Raw genomic sequence first — 18,542 nt, 5'->3', positions numbered from 1 at the left:
GCCAGAAAACAGTTTTAAGGATAACTAAAAATTACAAGTATGCTTTGAAAACATGAAAACCCTAAATGCTAAATGAATATTATGAGACCTCTGGAGCTACTAAGGGCTTATCCTCTTGAATATTTGTTCTATACAAGTGAATTTGAAATACTTTGGTTAACAAACTGGCATATTGTAGGAGGATCTCCTCCCTGTAAAACATGCAAGTAATTGCTCTGCAAGTTTGATATCTAGGACACAATCTATTTAATTTGTACAGGCACTTCTTAAATGCTTAACTGTGTCATCTTTGTAATAGTACCTATATAGGTGTCATATTTGAGATGCCTGTCTCTACTTAGTAGACATATAACATTAGAAAAAGTGTATTAGTCTAAAATTATCAGGACAGAAACACATTCTTATTTGCTTGCTTAGGATGCATATTCAGACAGCCAATACAAATTTAGAAAGAAAAATATTTCAGAGTAGAGGCTACACTGTTAAAAAAAAGACACTTTCAACAGTATACAAATACATGACCCATACCACCACACACTATTTTTTGTTCTACTCTATAAAAAATAAGAAAGGTTTTACTTCTGTCTGAAGTAGCCTTGCATCTATTATCCACTTATTATTTCACAGAGATCAACAAGTATTTACAATATAATTGCTACATTCACTAACAACAGGTTAGAGGGCAAGAAAAACTTAAAAGGACAGTTTGGAAGATCAGTCCCTTCAGACTATAAGATTTAATATCCTAATATGCTGCAGTTAACACATATATAATTCATACCTGTTGCAGCGCCACACAAATGCTTCCCCATTCCTACCACTGGTAGTTTGTTCGTCTCCAAAATAGGTACCTTCCCTGGAGGGGAAAAAAAAAGAAGGAAAATAAACACACACACACACACAATCCACAAAAACCCCAGAATCTCTATTATTATAGCTAGGGCAATGTTTTTTCTGGATAATATACTTTCAGCACACTTAAAAAAAGAAATAAATGTTAACCTCTACTGAAAATATAGTGGTCTGTACATACAGTTATAAGTTATGAAAGTTTCTTTTTCTAAAACAGGAGAATGGGATGCTGTGGCTGAGAAGCATATTTAACCATTTCAGCCTTTCTATACTGCCTATGAAATGTAAATGTGACATTAATGCATCTCCTGATGACAGGTGTTCCCATAAATTCTGTAGTATTGATATGCATAGAATATCAATATATATAATATGTAACATATATGCATATCAATGATATGCATGACTTGCTTCATTCTGCACACCTAAAACAAACCATGCAAAGGTTTTAATCCTGCAAGTTCTAAAAAACCCTCCAAAATGTTTTGGTTTTTGGTATTTCTTGCCTATAATTATGTGTATAAAAAGCAGAACATTTTAAATCTCCATTTAGAATATATATATGTATGCATATATGCATATACACACAGCATTAATGTGTCCAAGTAACCACTGAGAATAATCTTCAAAACCGAGTACATTTAAGCATGCTACGTACAAACTGACTTGAACTCCAGTATTCAAAATCTAAAATTAAGTCTCATTTCAGAAATATGCAAGCCAAGAAGTGACTTACTTAAACATAAATGCTGAATATCAACTTGAAGCCTTTCAAATATAGAATCTCTCCTTTTATGTTTTCCATCCACCTGTGTAAACAGAACAAGATCACCAACTATAATTTTGCTCCAGGGATTAATGTCAGACTTTTGTCCTGTCAAGTCTGCACATTTCCAATACCCTACACCAGTTTTTTCCTAATAAATTTGCTATTGGCAAAGTATGGAATGTACGCAATCACACTTCCAAAACTTTCACAATTTAAAGGCTTTATGTTCTCTTTGAAGATAAAAAGCAAATATTAACAGCTTCAATGACAACAGTTTAAAAATTATACTCTTGCTAATGTGACAATATCCTCTCTTACCTTGAATCTTGTAGTTGCCCTTTCCACAAGCAAAAACTGAACATTTTCAACATTCTGTAAGGCAACATCAACCCAATGAGACAGCTTTCCTCGCCCAGCTCCAAACTCAACAAAACATCTTCCTGGACCAAGTAAATGTAATTTTTCCATGTTACCTAAAATAGAAGCCTACAAAAATTAAAAGATTATTTACAAACCCAGCAAATATATAGACTGTGTATTGTAATGCCTGATAGAAAACTGATTATTTCACCGAACTGCAGAAGTCTTTTTTAAGTCTTCACTTCCTTGAGGAATTAGGGAAAAGATCTCGTGTGTACAGAGGAAAGGGATTATAAATTCTGGCTAGTCAGCAGCACCCAGCCCTTCTTCCACTGCTCACAGAACTCCACCCAGAAGTTTCTGGAATGGATTTTTGGGATCAAGTACACATTATAATATTGTTCTCTGCTGATTCTCAAAGTAGCCATCCAAAATACATGTACTGTTATAGATTTTCTGTGAGCATTGGTGCCTGCAGAGCCCTCTCTCTGCTGCAGTTACACATTTTGGAATACATAGGAAAGGAAAGTAGAGCACGGGAAGAAAGTACAGGAAACAGACATTTCTCACTTTTAAATTTTTCTTCCCTAAATTTTTTCTTTTGCTACAGTATTATCTCCCTTAAAATTCCTGCTGTTCAATATACATTAAAAAGGTAGAAGATTCTTTTTATGCATCTATTACACAACCAGGAAATCTAAGACCAGCTCTTACAGAAAAAGTACAAAATTCCTTTTACTTCTTAGCAAATACAGCATTTTACCTTTGTAGCTCGGATTTATTATGAGTTGATATAAGAATACGCAAGTAAAAATTCAGAACACACAATTTGTATTTCAGCATCCTAATTAACTTTTATTACTAACACTTAACAAAGCAGCCATTCAAAGGTTATATATATGCTATAGACTTACAAGGCATATCAGATTTCCTCTATATGAAGTGACTAACATTATGCACACACAGTCACTCCAATTTACAGCAGCAGAATTCCACGTTCAAAACCACCTATAGCTCTTAGTAAAGCAGTGACCATACCTGCTGTTTCAAGTGTTTGAAAGCCGATTCCCCATTCTTTGGGTCATTTAAGGCTTCTTGTAAAGCCTGGTGGGACAGTATTTGTTCCTTAAGGTGAAGTTCCAGGCCTGCATGCAAATGCAAAACTTTTAGGTATAGGTTTCCAGTTTTCAAGAGTTTCTGGTTGTGTAACATACACATTACAATATTCAGACAAGAGCTCCATTTGTAGCACTATCAAAATAGATCTATCATCATATGTTTATAACAGAGCTGTATTGTTATCTGTAGTGATATTTGAGTGGGAAACAAAAAACACAAAAGGAAGGGAAATTAGTTATATGAACAAAAGATCAGTGTCTTATTCTCTCAATCTAGTTTATTCTTCTGAGTAAAATTTAGCTATTGGAGGATTGCCTACATGTTGATGATAATTCAGATGTGTTTAGTGCCAAATATCTCACATTTTCACAGATATCTAACAACAAAAATAACAATGAAATATGTAAGCAGTTCAGTTTCAAACACCTTATTTTCAGTATTAAGTAAGCTCACCGTTACTTGCTTTTTTCAACTTGATAATTAAGTTCTCCAACTCTTCTTTGGACAGAGAAGAGATAGGTACCTTTTTAAGGAAAAAAAAAACGCCACCCATAAATATAAGACCTTTTTGGTTTTGCTAGTTGATTAGTCATATGATAAATTGCAACATGTTATGTAAGGACTGAGCATTAGAACAAATAGATGTACTCACTGTTTTGTCTGGTATTTCTGCGACATCTTTTAAACCTGCATTAATATCTTGAACAAAGTAGACCTTTAAAAATCAAAAGAAAATAAATTTGATTTTGTTAATTACCAGGAAGCAAAAAGCTAAATTCTTCAGTGTTTTATCATAATGTACACAGAAACAGGAATCCACTGCAAAAGATATTCCAAGTAATTTTTTTTCCTATAGTCTGATCCTGAATCCCCAGCAGAAATGACTGACACGTTTTAGCATGATTGAACATGTTCATAAGAGTTAAGCTGCCAATGCTTACTAGACTGATTCCAGAGACCACTTTAAGGTTTCCCATGTAATACTAAAGGTGCAATGCTCATAAGGCAGAAAGGCAGACAATAAAGAAGCTGTCTTCTGTTTTCTTGAAACAGCTGTTGAGACATACATCCTATTCCTTCTCTCAGCGCTGGCTGCGACTGTCAGCCTAGCTTTTCGTAATTCACTGCTCGCTTGAGTGAAGCGGGCAAGCTGGCTAGGGCAGCAGACTGCCAGAGGTAGGAAAACGCCCAGAGTCTCCCTGCTAGTTTTGCTTCCTGAGGACAATCTCTCACCAAGCCTCTGACGTGAATGGCATTGTGAGAGACTGTTCTTAGAGAACATTTTTGCAAAAAATGAATTCAGCATTTTTATTTGTAACTGAGAGAACTGAAAAGTTGTACCGAACTACAATGAGAAAGGACATAGAAGATGAGGAGACTAGAATGTGAATTTCATTTCTGCAAGTACTTATTCAGCTTCCCTAATGTCATGCTTGCTGAGACTGCTGTCCGCCAGTTCACAGCTGCTGTCAGCACAGTAAGTTCTCTGCAGAGCTGTAATGTTTAGGGTCTTAAATCTGAGAGGAGGTAGTGCTGAATTTATACTGCACTTACTGGCTTTGGCTTCTCTCTTGAATTACATTTTTTTAAATGCTTTTGTAGTTGGTCTTCATATACAGTGCTAAAATCCAAATGGAAAGAAAAGTAAGTAACAGCATTTATCATGTGAACTCTGACAAAGAATAGGAAGAGCATTTACATATACTTACTGTTTTGGATCAAGAGGGCATGGAATTCTTTTTCTGTCATTTTCTTGCTAGTGGTAAAAGAAAAGTTTTAGACAAGACTTCAGCATGTATTTTTTCAGAAAAGCTGTTGAGGGACATCCGAGTTTCATAAAACATCTATTCTATAGTAGGTGGGTTAACTGGAATGGAGAAACTAAGACAAGAATTTAATACTTAAATGGATCCTAAAAGAATAAACCTATGATGTAATGGCAGTGTTACTGCTGGGCTGAACTGATGGTTTTAGCACATCCAGGGCTCAAAGGAAGGCGCAGGCGCTGCCTCTCCTGCCCGTGCTGCGGGGCCCCAGCTCAGGCGGACATGCCGCCCAGGCCCCCTGGGTGCCGCCGGGGCTTCCCGTCTGCCCCAGCCGCTCCCTGAGAACCCGGCGCTGCCCTGCCCCCAGGAGCCCATCCTCCCCAACGGGAGAAGGGGGCCTGCTGCTCCGCCCGGCAAGGCTCGGTACCTCCTGCTGCCCATGCTCTCCGCAAAAGCGCCTCCCAGGAGCCGGGATCATCTTGCAGAAGCGCTTCTTCCTCTCCACAAAATAGGCACATCGCCCCGGGACAGGAGCGCCGCGCTTCGGCTCCGGCGCCGCCATTTCCGTCCCAGCATCCTCTGCGAGCGCCCCGCGGCTCCATCTTGAGGCTCCTCCTCCGCGGGAGCCGGGCGCCAAACTCGAAGCGCAAGATGGCGGCGGAGAGCATGTTCAACCGGCCGGTGTGTGTGCAAGTGAGGTGCCAGGGCTGCGAGGAGAGGTGAGGGGCTGGCTTGAACGGTTTCTTTGCTAGCTGCGTGGAAGCTTTATTGCATCCTTTAGGAGAAGGTCTGCTGAGCGACAGGCTTTTTCCTTCTCTTTTTTATTCTAGTCTTGTGCCCTAACAGCTGCTGGGCGAGAGGCGGGGCCGTGCGCGTAGTGCGGGCGCTGAGCTGAGTTGTTCTTACTTTGGGGATGCTTATGGAAACTTTCCGGGTTAGAGGGATGGGGACTTGGTCGTAGCAAGGCTGGAGGTAGTCAGTGAGGGCTGTGGTGGCTGCTGTGGGTGCCTTGCTAGGGGAGAGGGGCGAAGGGGTTACTGGTAGCAGAGAAAACACGCAGTGGCTTTACAGAAACGTTTTAGGGGTACGAGGGAAAATTCGTCTCCCCTGCAGGCGACACGAGGGCCGGGATTCCCGCACGGGCTCTTGCAACACTGCAGGCTCGGCTGGTGTTTGCGCGTCTCCCAGGCCGCAGCGGTTGCCCTGAGGGCGGGCCCGCCTCCTCTTCCTTCTCCTGCTCGCAGGCTGAAGCCGGCCTTACTGCGGCCTCCGGGAGCTTTTCGGCTCCCTCGTTACTGCCCCTATGGCGTGTGCGAGCCCACACGTCTGTCCCGACTGGTTTCTATACCGAGGGATAAGTCGATTTGGGCGCACCCGTGTGCGTATGTGCATGCCTTAGCACTGGTGTTTGGGAGAGTCCAGGAATATTTTATGTGAAGTGGCTCTTCACAATGCAGTGAACGTCAGTAATACAGGTTCTATCTGGATTAGAGAGTGTGTGCAGGTGTTAGAGCTATTGTCTTGCCGGTATTAGAAGGCACAGAAAGGCATCTGTGGGTGTATTTTGTCATGCAAGTAACTTTTCGTATTACTCAATGAGAAGTAAATGAAGACGACGTAGCACTGTATAAATGATTATCAAAAGTTCCAGCAATCGTTAATAAAATTTCAGCAGGCTTTTTCAAAGGTTCTCGTTTCTGGACAAAGTTTCAAAACTTTTGTCTTGCTATGTGAGGTTTGGTGGATAACAAGCCAGAAAAAAACCTGAGCTGACTGAGGAGCTGTAATGGTAACTGAAACTGTGGGGCTTTCAGGTATCTTAGTAGTAGTCATCAATGGGAACTTTCTCAGTATATCTGCCTAAATTTTTGTTTTTGAACTGTCATCTGGTTCCTGTAATGTGGCTACGAACGCATGTTATTTGGAGAATGTTTTCTTGATTCGTTGCTAAGTTTCATCTTTTTGTATACAGGAGATTGAATGTTCGAGTGAATATTGAACTACTGTCAATTTCTAATCCTGTTCATAAAAAGGTTTGTGGATTAGTTATATTTGTGTCATTCCTTAGGTATTATCCGAATTTCATTGTATAAGTGGCAAAGGAAAAGCAAAATAGGATTTCAGTATGTGTGTCACTTGACCCTATTTTATTTTTGATATAATTTCTTGAGTAATTTTGTTGATTTGGTATGGTGGTTTTTTCCTAGACTTTTTTAGCCCTCACTTTTAGTTCGGCTCTTCATGGGTCTTAGTAACTACTTGCAAATTAAAATTATTTGGAGACTATTAGGTGAACCCGAGTTAAAGAGCAGTCTCACTTTTAAAAATATTCAACACTTATTTAAGAATGTAGAGTAGCAGTTGTTTTGCAAAGTCCTCATCTTAACTAGCAAAAATGTCAACTTGTATGTGGATGTAACATTTTCCTTTTTATTAATAAGAGTGTTAGTCTTTGAATGTTTGGAATTTATCCTGTACTAAATTTGCAGTAAAAAAAAAGAAAAAAAATCTTTCCCAGGAAAAATAGCAATGAGATTACTATTGGAGGTTATAAAATCTTTTTGTTGTATGTCTAATTTGTCACTTAAACTGTACATCCACCTACCACAATGTTAAAATTTGTCATTAGTTGGTTATAGTGTTATTGAGTAAAGATTTGTTTGTAAGGGTGACAACATTTTTTTTTTGTAATATTCTGCTAATTGTGACAATGATAATATTAAGTGTGAAGAAGCAATTCGGTTAAGAACTGTGTACCAAGTTGCAGCCTATGTCAGCAGGAGGCTAGAAATCCAGTTGGGCACATCAGTGACTGATCAGTCTAAAAAGATAACTCAAATGCTTGGATCAGTTAATGGGGCATCAAACCAAGTAGGAGTTCTTATGCTATTCAACAACCTTCCCTAGCTGGTTTGGGGTGGCTTTAATTTTAACATAAGCTGGCTGCCCATGTTTATATGTTTATACATCTCCAGCTGAGAGTTTTGTTAGTGTAACTGGTATCTTGTTTCAGTTCTAATTATGTATGTGTGCTATGTCACACTTCAGCTATGTTGGAAGAGCTGTCAGGTTTCTAGTTCCTTTCTTTCCTCTGCTAGGGAATATTCTTCACACAGGTTTGAGCTTTCTTATAGAGAACAGGTGTGTGGGCCTAACGTAGCAGGTGTTTTGCATAACCCCAGCCTTGTAATGAAAGACTAATCCAAAACACTATGTAGGCCTCCAGCGAACAAGTGAGTTTATTTTTAAAAGCTAAGCAGCATAATGCTACAGTTTTGCTTATGAGCTTACTGGACTTCAGCTGTATCTGTTTTATGTTTGCTTTGCAAAGCTCTGTATTCAAATATATACAGTTTAGAAAGTGGTTTCTTAAACTTTTAGGAGCAGTATGCTCTAAAAAACTTCCAGTTATGGGAATGATGTGTTTATGATCCATTACGTAATTCTACACTCTGTTTCATGAGGGGAAAAATAGCAGATAGTTTTCTTTCTGTAAAATGATGAAGACACATTGAATTTTGAAACCTTTGCTTCTCGAAGTTGAAGGTTTTTACTTGGTTTATTTTTGTGAGAAATAGTTTTTCTGGTTTTCCCACTGTAATAATTGAAGTTGTGTTAAACATTAATGTTTTTCACCCTCTGAATTAGTTGCCACAATTCTATCTTACTTTTGGTTAAACAGTAAAAACATTAAATAGTGTTTACAATATTGGTTTACAATATTTACAGAATTGTACAGGGTGGGTTTATAGTAAACATAGTTAAATGTCTGTCTTTTCAGGATTTAGCTGTTCGATTGACTGATGATACCGATCCTTTCTTCCTTTATAACCTTGTCATATCTGAGGAAGATTTTCAAAGGTAAGGGAATGTGTGGCTCAAAAGTGTTTGTAAAACAGATGTGCAGAAGTAGTGTTTTGTTATATAAGGTATGGCTTCGTGCATGCAGTGTTGAATGTTTGTCTCTGAGTTTGCTGCATCTGTGAAGGTGCACAACTAAATAAACAGATAAAATCTTGATAATGGTTGAGTCTCCCCTAATTGTCCCTTGCTTCTTCCATGTGCTCCTCCTATCCAATAACTGTACCACTCTGTGCTGTAAGGAAGGCATCTACTCGAAGGAGCACATTTGTTGTGCCACAATAACTTATTTCTTTAATTAGTGCAGCCCATTTACAAGAACTCTTGAAATCAAAAATATCTTCTGGTGATTATCCAAGACATGATCACATTTCTTCATGTTCAGGATTGAAAAAAAGATGCTAGCAAACTTTAATTACATGATCAGAATTAGTTCTTTCTACTAGTGTAAACAAAATATTTTATAGGAAATAAATTACACCTCTATATATCCTTATTTTTTTTTTTTTTCCAATCTGTTTATGTAGTTTAAAATCCCAGCAAGGTCTCTTGGTAGACTTCTCTGCTTTCCCACAAAAATTTATAGATCTGCTTCAGCAATGCATTCAGGAGCAGAACAAAGATATCCCAAGGTAGGTAATAAGTGAGTGCCATATTACTCTGTGTGTACGTGTTGAGTTCTTAAAATACTTGTCAGCCACTCAGACTGAGAAGGGTCAGTAGAACAAGGATAGTTTAACCTTCCTCTGGATGCATCTGAATATCAATTGGGGGATGTTACTGACAAAACCTGTCTCTGGAGGACTGAGCAGGGGAATTTATGTCTAGTAATAGTCTCCCCATCAGAGTTGAAGCTGGCAAGCTTCACAGGCTAGCAGATGTGAAAGGATGCAGCACTGGTCCTTTTTTTTTTTTTTTTAACAGTTTAATGCTGGAGACCTAATCTGAATTTGATGGACCGAGGAGTAAATCCGTTTCAGAGGAGAAAACAAATTTATAAGGCATTCTGACAAGGATTTTTTTTTTTTTCTTTCATTTCAGTGTTCAGATATTAAGATGCGAGGGGGAGACCTGAGATCCGCTCTTCCCTGTAGTGGCCTTTTCGGGTGTTGTTTTTGTTTGTGTGGGTACTGAGGAAAGCCCTGTCCAGAGTACCTAGCTCCACACCAGTAGTCAGGCCACTTCCTGAAGTATGTGCTGTGAGCTATGAATTTTACTAGATTGTAGGATACCTATAAGTCAGGAGTCTCTTTTCTTTTGAATTTGGTTACAAAGGCCTTACTTGGTTTTGGACTTGTAAGTCTAATATGGGCTTCTGAAAATTTTGCAAATAAACAAACTGATTAGATTTATACATTTATTGTAAGGTACACGCGTTTTAGTTGATATTTGTTTGTAGTATTAACTAGGGACAGAATTTCATATTTTTTTTTCAGATGAAAACCGGACAGCCTTTTATTGCACATGTTAAAATATTTATTTGAAAATAGCTTGTGGGATCTACAGGTAGTTTCAGGGAAAGAAATATGCTAAACATTTGATTATTTTTGATCTTCCCTAGGTTTTTGCTGCAGTTAGTTTCTTCAGCATCTGTTCTAGATCACACACCTGTCTCCTTAAATGTAGTGGAGACCAACCCTTTTAAACATCTTACCCACCTCTCTCTAAAATTCCTACCAGGAAACGATGCAGAAATAAAGAAGTTTTTAGCCAGCTGTTTGAAATGCCTTAAGGTAAAATGAAGGCTTCTCATAGATACAACTAGGCCTTGATGCAATGTGTACTTAAGCTTTTTTTTTGTTCTTAATACTTCAAAAGTATGTACCAAATTGTATGCTCTGGTTTATTTTTTATTTTAGCTCGGATATGTCATTGCATGCAGTTATTTAGGTGCATGTTACAAAACTAAATTGTTACTATTGCTTTAGCAATAAAAATATTAACATGTATATTCAGCCAAGCGCTATAATTTGAACTAGCAGAAAATCAGGTGTTTTACACATGCAGCACATGTAGTACGCAGCTGTTGAATGCTTCTGAATGCTTCAGTGTCTCGTGCTTCATATGAAGCCTTGTGCTGATGGCCTGGTCAACTGCAAAAGTATAATACGGTAAACTTTCAATCCCTTTGTTCAGCGGTTGGGTTTAGGAAAGTATGTGTGTGTATATGATTCTAAGGCTTTATGGACTTCAAGGGGTAGTAAAGGGGTAGCAAATAAAAATCGTAATGTTGATGCAGTTGGTAGCATGTTAGCTTTCATTTAATGAGAAATTAATGGTCTCATAGTTTGTTGTTCGTTTCAGTTTCATAGCCTGGGATTTGTGTGACTCCTAGTGTGCTGTCATTTTTATAGCCACCTAGTAAGCTATTTTAATAACATAAATTTACAGTATTTCAATTGGTTTGTTTTTTATGCAACTTCTTTGTAAATGTCTTTATGTTAAGATACTATTTCCTTATAGAAACTTGGTAAGAATTTAATTCAGAGTTTTTACCTTGTGAGCTAATGCCTTTTCTTTTAACTTCATTAATTATACTTTATTCAAGATAAAGTTTATTAAATAAGATTATTTTTTCCACAAATATAATGGGTATGTGGTTGCTTAGGCAGGGTATGCTGATAAAATGGAAGCTAAATACTACTTGTATTTTGGGGGCTAAGCCTTGACTTAATGTCAATTTGTACATAGGAAGACAAAATGACGTTGGAAGAAAAGCTTAGAAAAACTGAAGAGGATCTTACCAGACAACTGAGCTACACTCAACAGGTAATGTAAATTTTTGACTTTCTGGTTGTAAGTTGCACTTCTTCCAACCTGTGGAAAATGTACCTTCTTGTGAACTGGTCGTTTAGGCACTACCTAGCCAAGATAATTGACTTGGGAGTGAGTGAAAAGAAGAATAGTAGTTTAGTGTAGCTTTTCTTAAGAATGAGTAAAGCATGCAACTGAAGAATAAAATTTAATTCTCACAATACTCACAATACTAAACCAGAATTTTACTTGATGTTGTACAGAGTTCTGTCTGTATATGCACACACAAATTATATATGGTGGTGTGAGATAAATATACTCTACATAGTCCGTGAATGGTTCTAAATCCTTATATTTGGAAAAATTGTGAAACTGTGATAAATCAAGAATCTTGAACTTCATGTTACTCTACTACTTTTTGATTTTTGCAGTCAGCCCAGTAATAACTTCACATTTCTGTTTCAAGACGATGATTTGGGTCAAATTCTAGAATTATCAAGGTGACTTTTTTGACTATCATGAAACAGAAAAATTCCACTAAAAGTGCAATTATGGAGCTTTCTTGGAATGGAATACTTGTTTACCTCACCTTTGCAGTTTCAGCTGGAGTTGCTGGAATGTGTTTGCTGAATTGCAGCGCAAAATTAGAAATCATAAAGAGGAAACTTCCTGAAGAACTTCCCCCCCACTAGAGCACTTTGTGTTAAAAGGCTAGAGAACATCAGCAGACTGTTTTTTCACTCTTAAATAGTGATCAGAAGAAAATACAATTGGAAATGAAGATGATTTTAACCACAGTGTCAGAAAGGTGCTCTTTAGCTTTTCAGTGCCTTACTTTCCTGTTTACAGAATGAACAGATATTTTGGCATCTGGTGCTGAAATTTAGACTTTTCTCAATAATTCCATGTCCTTTTTAAGAAGTAACAGTAAAGAATCATTCAGTATTCACTAAAATGCTTAAATTTTTAAAACTCTCTATGCTTTGTCAAACTTAAACAGAGCTTGTCAGAGAAGAGCCGAGAGCTAGACAAACTGAAAAATGAATGGTCATCATACACTACAGCTCTAAATAACAAACACACACAGGAGCTGACAAGTGAAAAGGAAAGAGCTTTCCAGGTATGACAACAGAAAAAAATTAGCAATATTCTTATATGTGAATAGTTTCTTGGCTTAATTTTCAGATTCATTGAATAACTACTTAGTGTCCTTTTTTCTTGTAGGCACAAGCTCAGTACCAACAACAGCATGAACAACAGAAAAAGGAATTAGAAAATTTGCATCAGAAAAGTATTCAACAGTTGCAGAACAGACTCTCAGAACTTGAGGTCATCAATAAAGATCTGACAGAAAGGAGATACAAAGGAGATTCCACAGTCAGAGAACTGAAAGCAAAGCTTTCTGGAATAGAAGATGTATGGTTTATTCATTTCCATAACCAATCTGTGGAGCATTAACACTGCCTGCCTGTGCTTGTAATAGAAAATACAGTGTATTAAGTTTGTTCAGCTCCTCTTCATTCCACATTATGCTTACTAGTTAGATATATCAGTTTAAGTTACTATTACAGGTTTTCATAAATAAAATAAAATTCCTTTCCAACGTTCTAGGAATGTCAAAGAGCAAAGCAGGAGGTTCTGTCACTGCGTCGGGAGAACACTACTCTGGATGCTGAATGTCATGAAAAAGAAAAACTCATTAATCAGCTACAGACACGGGTTGCTGTTCTGGAGCAAGAGATCAAAGATAAGGATCAGCTAGTTATTAGAACAAAAGAAGTATTGGATGCGACACAAGAACAAAAGGTTCCTTTGAGTTTTAAAATAATTTTCTCTAAAGCTCTGTCGAACTTTCTTAATTGCAGTCTCTATAGATTAGCAACTGACCAGTTCTTATGAATACAGCAAGTAAGCTTTCAAATGTAGTTAGATTCTAAATTGTGGCATGAAAAGCATACTGGATTCAGTTTTACAAAGGTTGCTACTGTTTTAATATTGTGGTACCAGAGTAAAATTAGCAATACTTTTTATAAACAAAAAAATGGATGAATTGAGATACTATGTAATTTGACTGAAAAGCAAGGACTGAATTTCTTGTAAAGATTAGTTCACAAAGACTTTATTGAGGTTCTACTTGAAATCATAAGTGATGTCTATCGTGTCTTTATTATAATATTTTTAATATTCTTTTAAAGGTGATACTGGAAGAGAGTACAGAGAAAAAACAAAGTCATATTGAAAAATTAGAGACAACAATTAAGTCGCTGTCAGCTGAACTTCTTAAGGTTTGAACATGCCATTATCCTTATGAAATGTCTTCCTTATTTTTGTCTTTATTTTGAGAATATCTGATTTATTATTTTTTTTAATAGGCTAATGAAATTATCAAGAAGTTACAAGGAGATTTGAAAACTCTAATGAGTAAATTAAAATTGAAAAATACTGTAACTATTCAACAGGAAAAACTGTTGGCAGAAAAAGAAGAGAGACTTCAAAAAGAGCAGAGAGAATTGCAGGAAATGGGACAATCTCTTCGAATGAAAGAACAGGAGGTATTGTGATAGGTTAACCCTCTGTCCTGTAAATGCTATTTTATGTAGTGTGTTGGGTTTTCTGGTTTTTATCTTATTTGCAGCAGTAAGGTCTTAAATCTTTCCCTGGAATAGAATGTACTCTTTTACTTAGTTAACATGTTTGTTTAAACATGTAAGCAACTTTTCATTTTCTTTCAAGTAAACTGATTTTGTAATGTCATCCATTCATATAGAAGAAAACTAAAACTGTATTAAGAGCACAAAGCAATATAGTGGGTGAATCAACATGCTTTAGGGGGCATATTCATGTGAAAGTTGATGAAGGAACAGAGTGAGCTTTTTCTTCCATTAAGTATATTTCCCTGCTTAAGAGTCCTTACATTATTTAATCACAGAAAAATTAAGGTCAGAAAGACTTCTGGCTGTTATCTTGGTGAGATCCTAGCTAAGAATAGGGCTTATTTTAACAGAATTATCATACTGCTTTGTAAAAAAACTGAGTTCAGACTTCTCTAAATAATTTTAGAACAACTTCACAGATCCTTTCTATTTATTTATAGTATATTTTTTCTTCAGTTTGTCATCAGTATTAGCTTCTGATAGTGTTATAATTATTATGGGAATATTGCAGGTTTGCAAGCTACAAGAACAGCTAGAAACTACAGTACAAAAACTAGAAGAAAGTAAGCAGTTACTGAAAACCAATGAAAATGGTAGGTTTATACAATTTAATTTCTCCCTCTGTAAAAATGACATAGTGATCTAGCTGCTACTGAAAATGAATGGAGGCTTTACTTGTGTTCTTTCTTTGTAAAGAGCAGTGATTATTGTTGTTTATGGAAAAATAAGCTCTGTCTGCAGTGGGTATGCAACAACCTAGAGCTGCTGGTAGAGGAGACTTTGCAGTTGGTGCCTGTGGGGTAGTGTGCGGGGCGGGGGCTAACTGGAGGAAGGAACAGAATGGCATGTAGGGGTGGAGGAAGGGTGACAAAAAGGCTTTCACGAGACTGGAACTTCTAGTGATGCTTAAGGAGGAAAAATAGCCCCCAAGCTGTCACTTCTTTTGACGAAGGGCTACTTGCTGTTTTAAACAGCTTCAAAGAGGTAGGAAGTGAGCTTGACCTTTTTCTTGTCTCTGCAGTAATCACATGGTTAAACAAGCAGCTGAATGAAATTCAGATGGCAAAGAAGCCAGAGACTTCGGCCAGTCCACAGGGTGGTGTTCGGGCTGCCCTTTCTCCTCATGGCATGGTAAGATACCATAACTATATAGTAAGATACCATAACTATAAATAACACGGTTATCATGTAGTCATTATTTCTTGAAATGTATGGCCCTAAAAAAAAGGGGGGGGGGGGGGGTGTAAAGGTGCTTTCATCTTCCCTATAGTTTTGGGTGTATGGTTGTGGGTGGGTGTGGCTTTTTTGGTTTGTTTAGGGTTTTAATAACATAATATGCTGTTGGGTGCTACTTGATGCCCTGGCCTTCTAAGTGAGAATTTTCTAAGCTCTCAATCATTAAAATACACAAAACAATGCAAAATTAGCTTGGAAAAGATGGAGTGCAGGATGAAGGGAAAAGAGAAGGCATTTTTGTGTTGTGAGGTTGTACAGGTTGAGAAAGAAAGTTTGAATACTCTTATTAGTGGTATTTAGAAACATGAAAATAAGGGGTAAGAAACATTTCCTACTGTTTTTATTAAATACTGTCGCTTATTGGTTCTCTGTTGTCCCTGTTGGCACCTTACCATTGATGAGTGCTTATTCAGTAGTAGAAGGGCATATTCATGCGAAGAGGTCTCTTGATTTATAGCTACATACATTTAATATATTAATCAGTTACAGGGTGTGTAGCTTATTGTGAGTTTATTGTTAGTAGCTAAGAGTGCTCAACTCTCCTAACTTTTTAAAGTTACAAGTTTTCCGTAAGAATGTGAATCTTGGAAAAGTGATGTTTTCTTTCCGTCAGGAAGACTGAAATGAATGTTAGCTTTGTAATTACAGTTAGTTGTTAATTTTTGACTTTTAAGTCTTTACAAACAATTACTTCAAGAATTGTTTTTCTCCTTTATGGGTGTATTCTATTTCTCTTACAGCCTGACCGACCATCCTTTCCCAGCTCAGGAATCAGTCATTCCATTTCTCCTCTGTATGCCTTCCAGAACTTTCCAGAACCAGCACACAACAAAAATGTCAGTTCACAATGTCCAGTACCAAAGGCAAGCACTTTGACTTTAATGTCTGGTTAAGAATGTGATAACATATCAACGCTTAATGTTTTGAATATTTCTCAGAATGCATGAAGAGTTACTGTACCTCCCAGTGCTCTTAAACTCCCTGTCTTGAACATGATCACTATTAGTAATAGCTAATGCTTGTTCTTAGGTTGCTTATTCCTGTGTACTTTGCTGCACAGAAGTGCTGTGCAAGGTACAGAAACATGAATCCCTGAGATGTTTGCTCTGAATATGCTGGCTGCTGCACCGGTGTAGTGCTCTCTAACCTCCAACTCTTACATTTCTGCAGATTCAGTTTAACCCACAGCTCTCTAAAATGAATAGATGTTCAGAAGTTCAGATGGGGACTGCAACTAGTCATCCAGCAAACAAGGAGAAGTGAGTGTCATCTATTGCATTTTTAGTGTGTTGGGTTTCTTAAATTATTATTTTTATAAAGCCATTTGTCTTCTATGTGTGTCTGGAACTGAGCAAAACATTTCCAGTACCAAGCTAGTTCTGTGCTCTGCCTTTCCCCATCAACGTGTTAATGAATTTTAAGTTGTGGCAGACTTAATTGGTCACTAAGCATGGTTAGTTGATAACAAAGGAAGAGCCATGCTTTCAGGAGTTGGTCCCAAGGAACTAAAGTTCCTTGTCCGTTCTGGTGACAGATCTAAGGCTATCATGTGAGGAGTCAGTTGAGAACAGTCTAGAACTAAAGTTCATAGGAAAGCAGTAGATCCACTTCAAGTTAAGATTTTTCTGAATGAGTCTGTATCCACAGTTCTTGTTAGTTAGCAGCCCATTAACTACACTCATATTACATTTTAATTAGCCTTTTTATTTCTAGTGGTGATAATTTGGGGCTGGAATCAAAGTATTTCAAGAAAAAAGATGACAGCATTCCTTTACGAGGGCTTAGTCAAAATACACTTAACTCAGGTATGTGTGGAAACAGTAAAACAAGACCTTATTTGAAATGTGCCTAAAGGGTAATGGTAGTTCTGGTTCTATGAACAGTGTCTTGTTTCTGCTATTCTACAGAGTATCTGAAACCGTACTTGTCAACAAAAGCCCAACCGTCACCAAAAGCGGCAGTAACACCAGCCTCGGCTTATTTTCCTGGATAGTAGACAGGATTCTTAACGTAAGAGTCCTCTTTTAACCATCTGGGGGATTTTTGGATGTCCTGTAATAATGTATCAGTAAAGTATCAGTGTAAACTGATGTAATTTTTTAAGTCTGAATCTGTTTTCTTTGAGAAAGACATCTTGACTGACTTGGGTGGCTTTTCAGGATATGTGAGCCCATTCGGTAAAGACAAAGCTTTAAGCAGCCTCAGCCTTGGTGGGAACAAGGCTGCAGTGATATCACTGGGGCTGTGCAGAATTTTCTTTTAGTATATTGGAGACCCTGTTGTGTTCCTAAAAACCCCCCAAAGTGCAGACTTTTATTATAGGAACTGACAGGTGTGTGGATGAAGTGTGCTCTGGCATTCCCTGAGAGAGAAGGTTTCTCTTGAATGCTCCTCCTGACTCCTTTCGGAGAAAGGAGGGTACAGATAGAAGGCACTGGAGAACTGGGTGATGCTGTCAACTTTAGTAATAGTCAAGCTTGTAAGTTAGCATGACTGCCTCAGTAATCCTCCCTTACAGTTTTAATTTTAAAAACTTAATTTTGGAACCAACTTGTTTGAATTGTGCATAGACTTACAAATAACCTAATTAAAGATATTATTTCACTGAATGTATAAAATTATAATTTAAAATGCTCCCTCTTGGTTCCCCTAACTTTTCTGTGAATCTGTCAGTATTACATTCCACAGGTCACCATGTGTAAAACACTGTAAGGTGAAGTATCTGAACAGGTAATTGACATTATCACAAGGTCTAAAAGCTAATTTATTTTTACTAATCATACTTTACAACTGAAAGAGTGTACAGAAATTTAAGATACTCTGATGCTCAAGCTTAGGTAGGCTGAGTCTGTTGAGCCTGTTCTACTACCCAGGTTCGAATGCTAGAATCATGTAACCCCTTCATTCTGTGCCATCTTTGATTTGGTGAAGTATTTGTAACATACAAAATAGACTTTTAATGACTATTTACACACTTTTACTGTTAAAGATATTTCAGACCTTTTACCTTGGTTATTTCAGTGCAGGCAGAGGGTTGTGTATTTAAGTGGTTTGTTTTGCTGTGCAAAATGTGTATATTTGTTTATAAATCAGCACCATGGTAATTAATGTATATTCACTTGTTTGGGCATGTGTAAGTTTTGATGGAAATATTAAATGGTTTTTATCAAA

At 37.4% G+C, this 18,542-nt stretch overlaps 2 protein-coding genes across 4 annotated transcripts in view; one reads left to right on the top strand and one right to left on the bottom strand.

Moving 5' to 3' along the window:
• The window catches only part of TRMT13 (tRNA methyltransferase 13), a 6,769-nt gene extending 1,263 nt beyond the window's left edge, over window positions 1-5,506 (bottom strand). Inside the window, exons 1-9 of the mRNA XM_074832602.1 lie at window positions 5,294-5,506; window positions 4,810-4,856; window positions 4,655-4,721; window positions 3,753-3,815; window positions 3,554-3,623; window positions 3,020-3,126; window positions 1,940-2,107; window positions 1,589-1,661; window positions 782-856 (exon numbers count right to left, since the gene is read on the bottom strand). Coding sequence (XP_074688703.1) covers window positions 782-856; window positions 1,589-1,661; window positions 1,940-2,107; window positions 3,020-3,126; window positions 3,554-3,623; window positions 3,753-3,815; window positions 4,655-4,721; window positions 4,810-4,856; window positions 5,294-5,428 — 805 coding nt within the window. The 5' untranslated portion in view covers window positions 5,429-5,506. The remainder of the gene's footprint in view (window positions 1-781; window positions 857-1,588; window positions 1,662-1,939; window positions 2,108-3,019; window positions 3,127-3,553; window positions 3,624-3,752; window positions 3,816-4,654; window positions 4,722-4,809; window positions 4,857-5,293) is intronic.
• SASS6 (SAS-6 centriolar assembly protein) lies at window positions 5,443-18,542 on the top strand. Of its 3 annotated transcripts, none has more exons than XM_074832596.1 (17): window positions 5,511-5,585; window positions 6,839-6,899; window positions 8,648-8,727; window positions 9,255-9,359; window positions 10,289-10,460; window positions 11,419-11,496; window positions 12,482-12,601; window positions 12,706-12,897; window positions 13,093-13,287; window positions 13,677-13,766; window positions 13,854-14,033; window positions 14,647-14,728; window positions 15,157-15,266; window positions 16,112-16,234; window positions 16,542-16,630; window positions 17,085-17,176; window positions 17,279-18,542. In XM_074832596.1, the coding sequence occupies exons 1-17, from the start codon at window positions 5,518-5,520 to the stop codon at window positions 17,362-17,364; spliced, it is 1,923 nt and encodes a 640-aa protein (XP_074688697.1). In that variant the 5' UTR covers window positions 5,511-5,517; the 3' UTR covers window positions 17,365-18,542. The 3 variants fall into 3 exon arrangements, with proteins under 3 accessions (XP_074688694.1, XP_074688697.1, XP_074688695.1); XM_074832594.1 differs by having other exon boundaries at window positions 17,255-18,542; XM_074832593.1 differs by lacking the exon at window positions 17,085-17,176 and having other exon boundaries at window positions 5,443-5,585.

This window comes from Strix aluco, chromosome 8, assembly GCF_031877795.1.
Source record: "Strix aluco isolate bStrAlu1 chromosome 8, bStrAlu1.hap1, whole genome shotgun sequence".
In the NCBI taxonomy this organism is placed as follows: Eukaryota; Metazoa; Chordata; class Aves; order Strigiformes; family Strigidae; genus Strix; species Strix aluco.
This window is presented reverse-complemented; position numbering and strand designations above follow the sequence as displayed.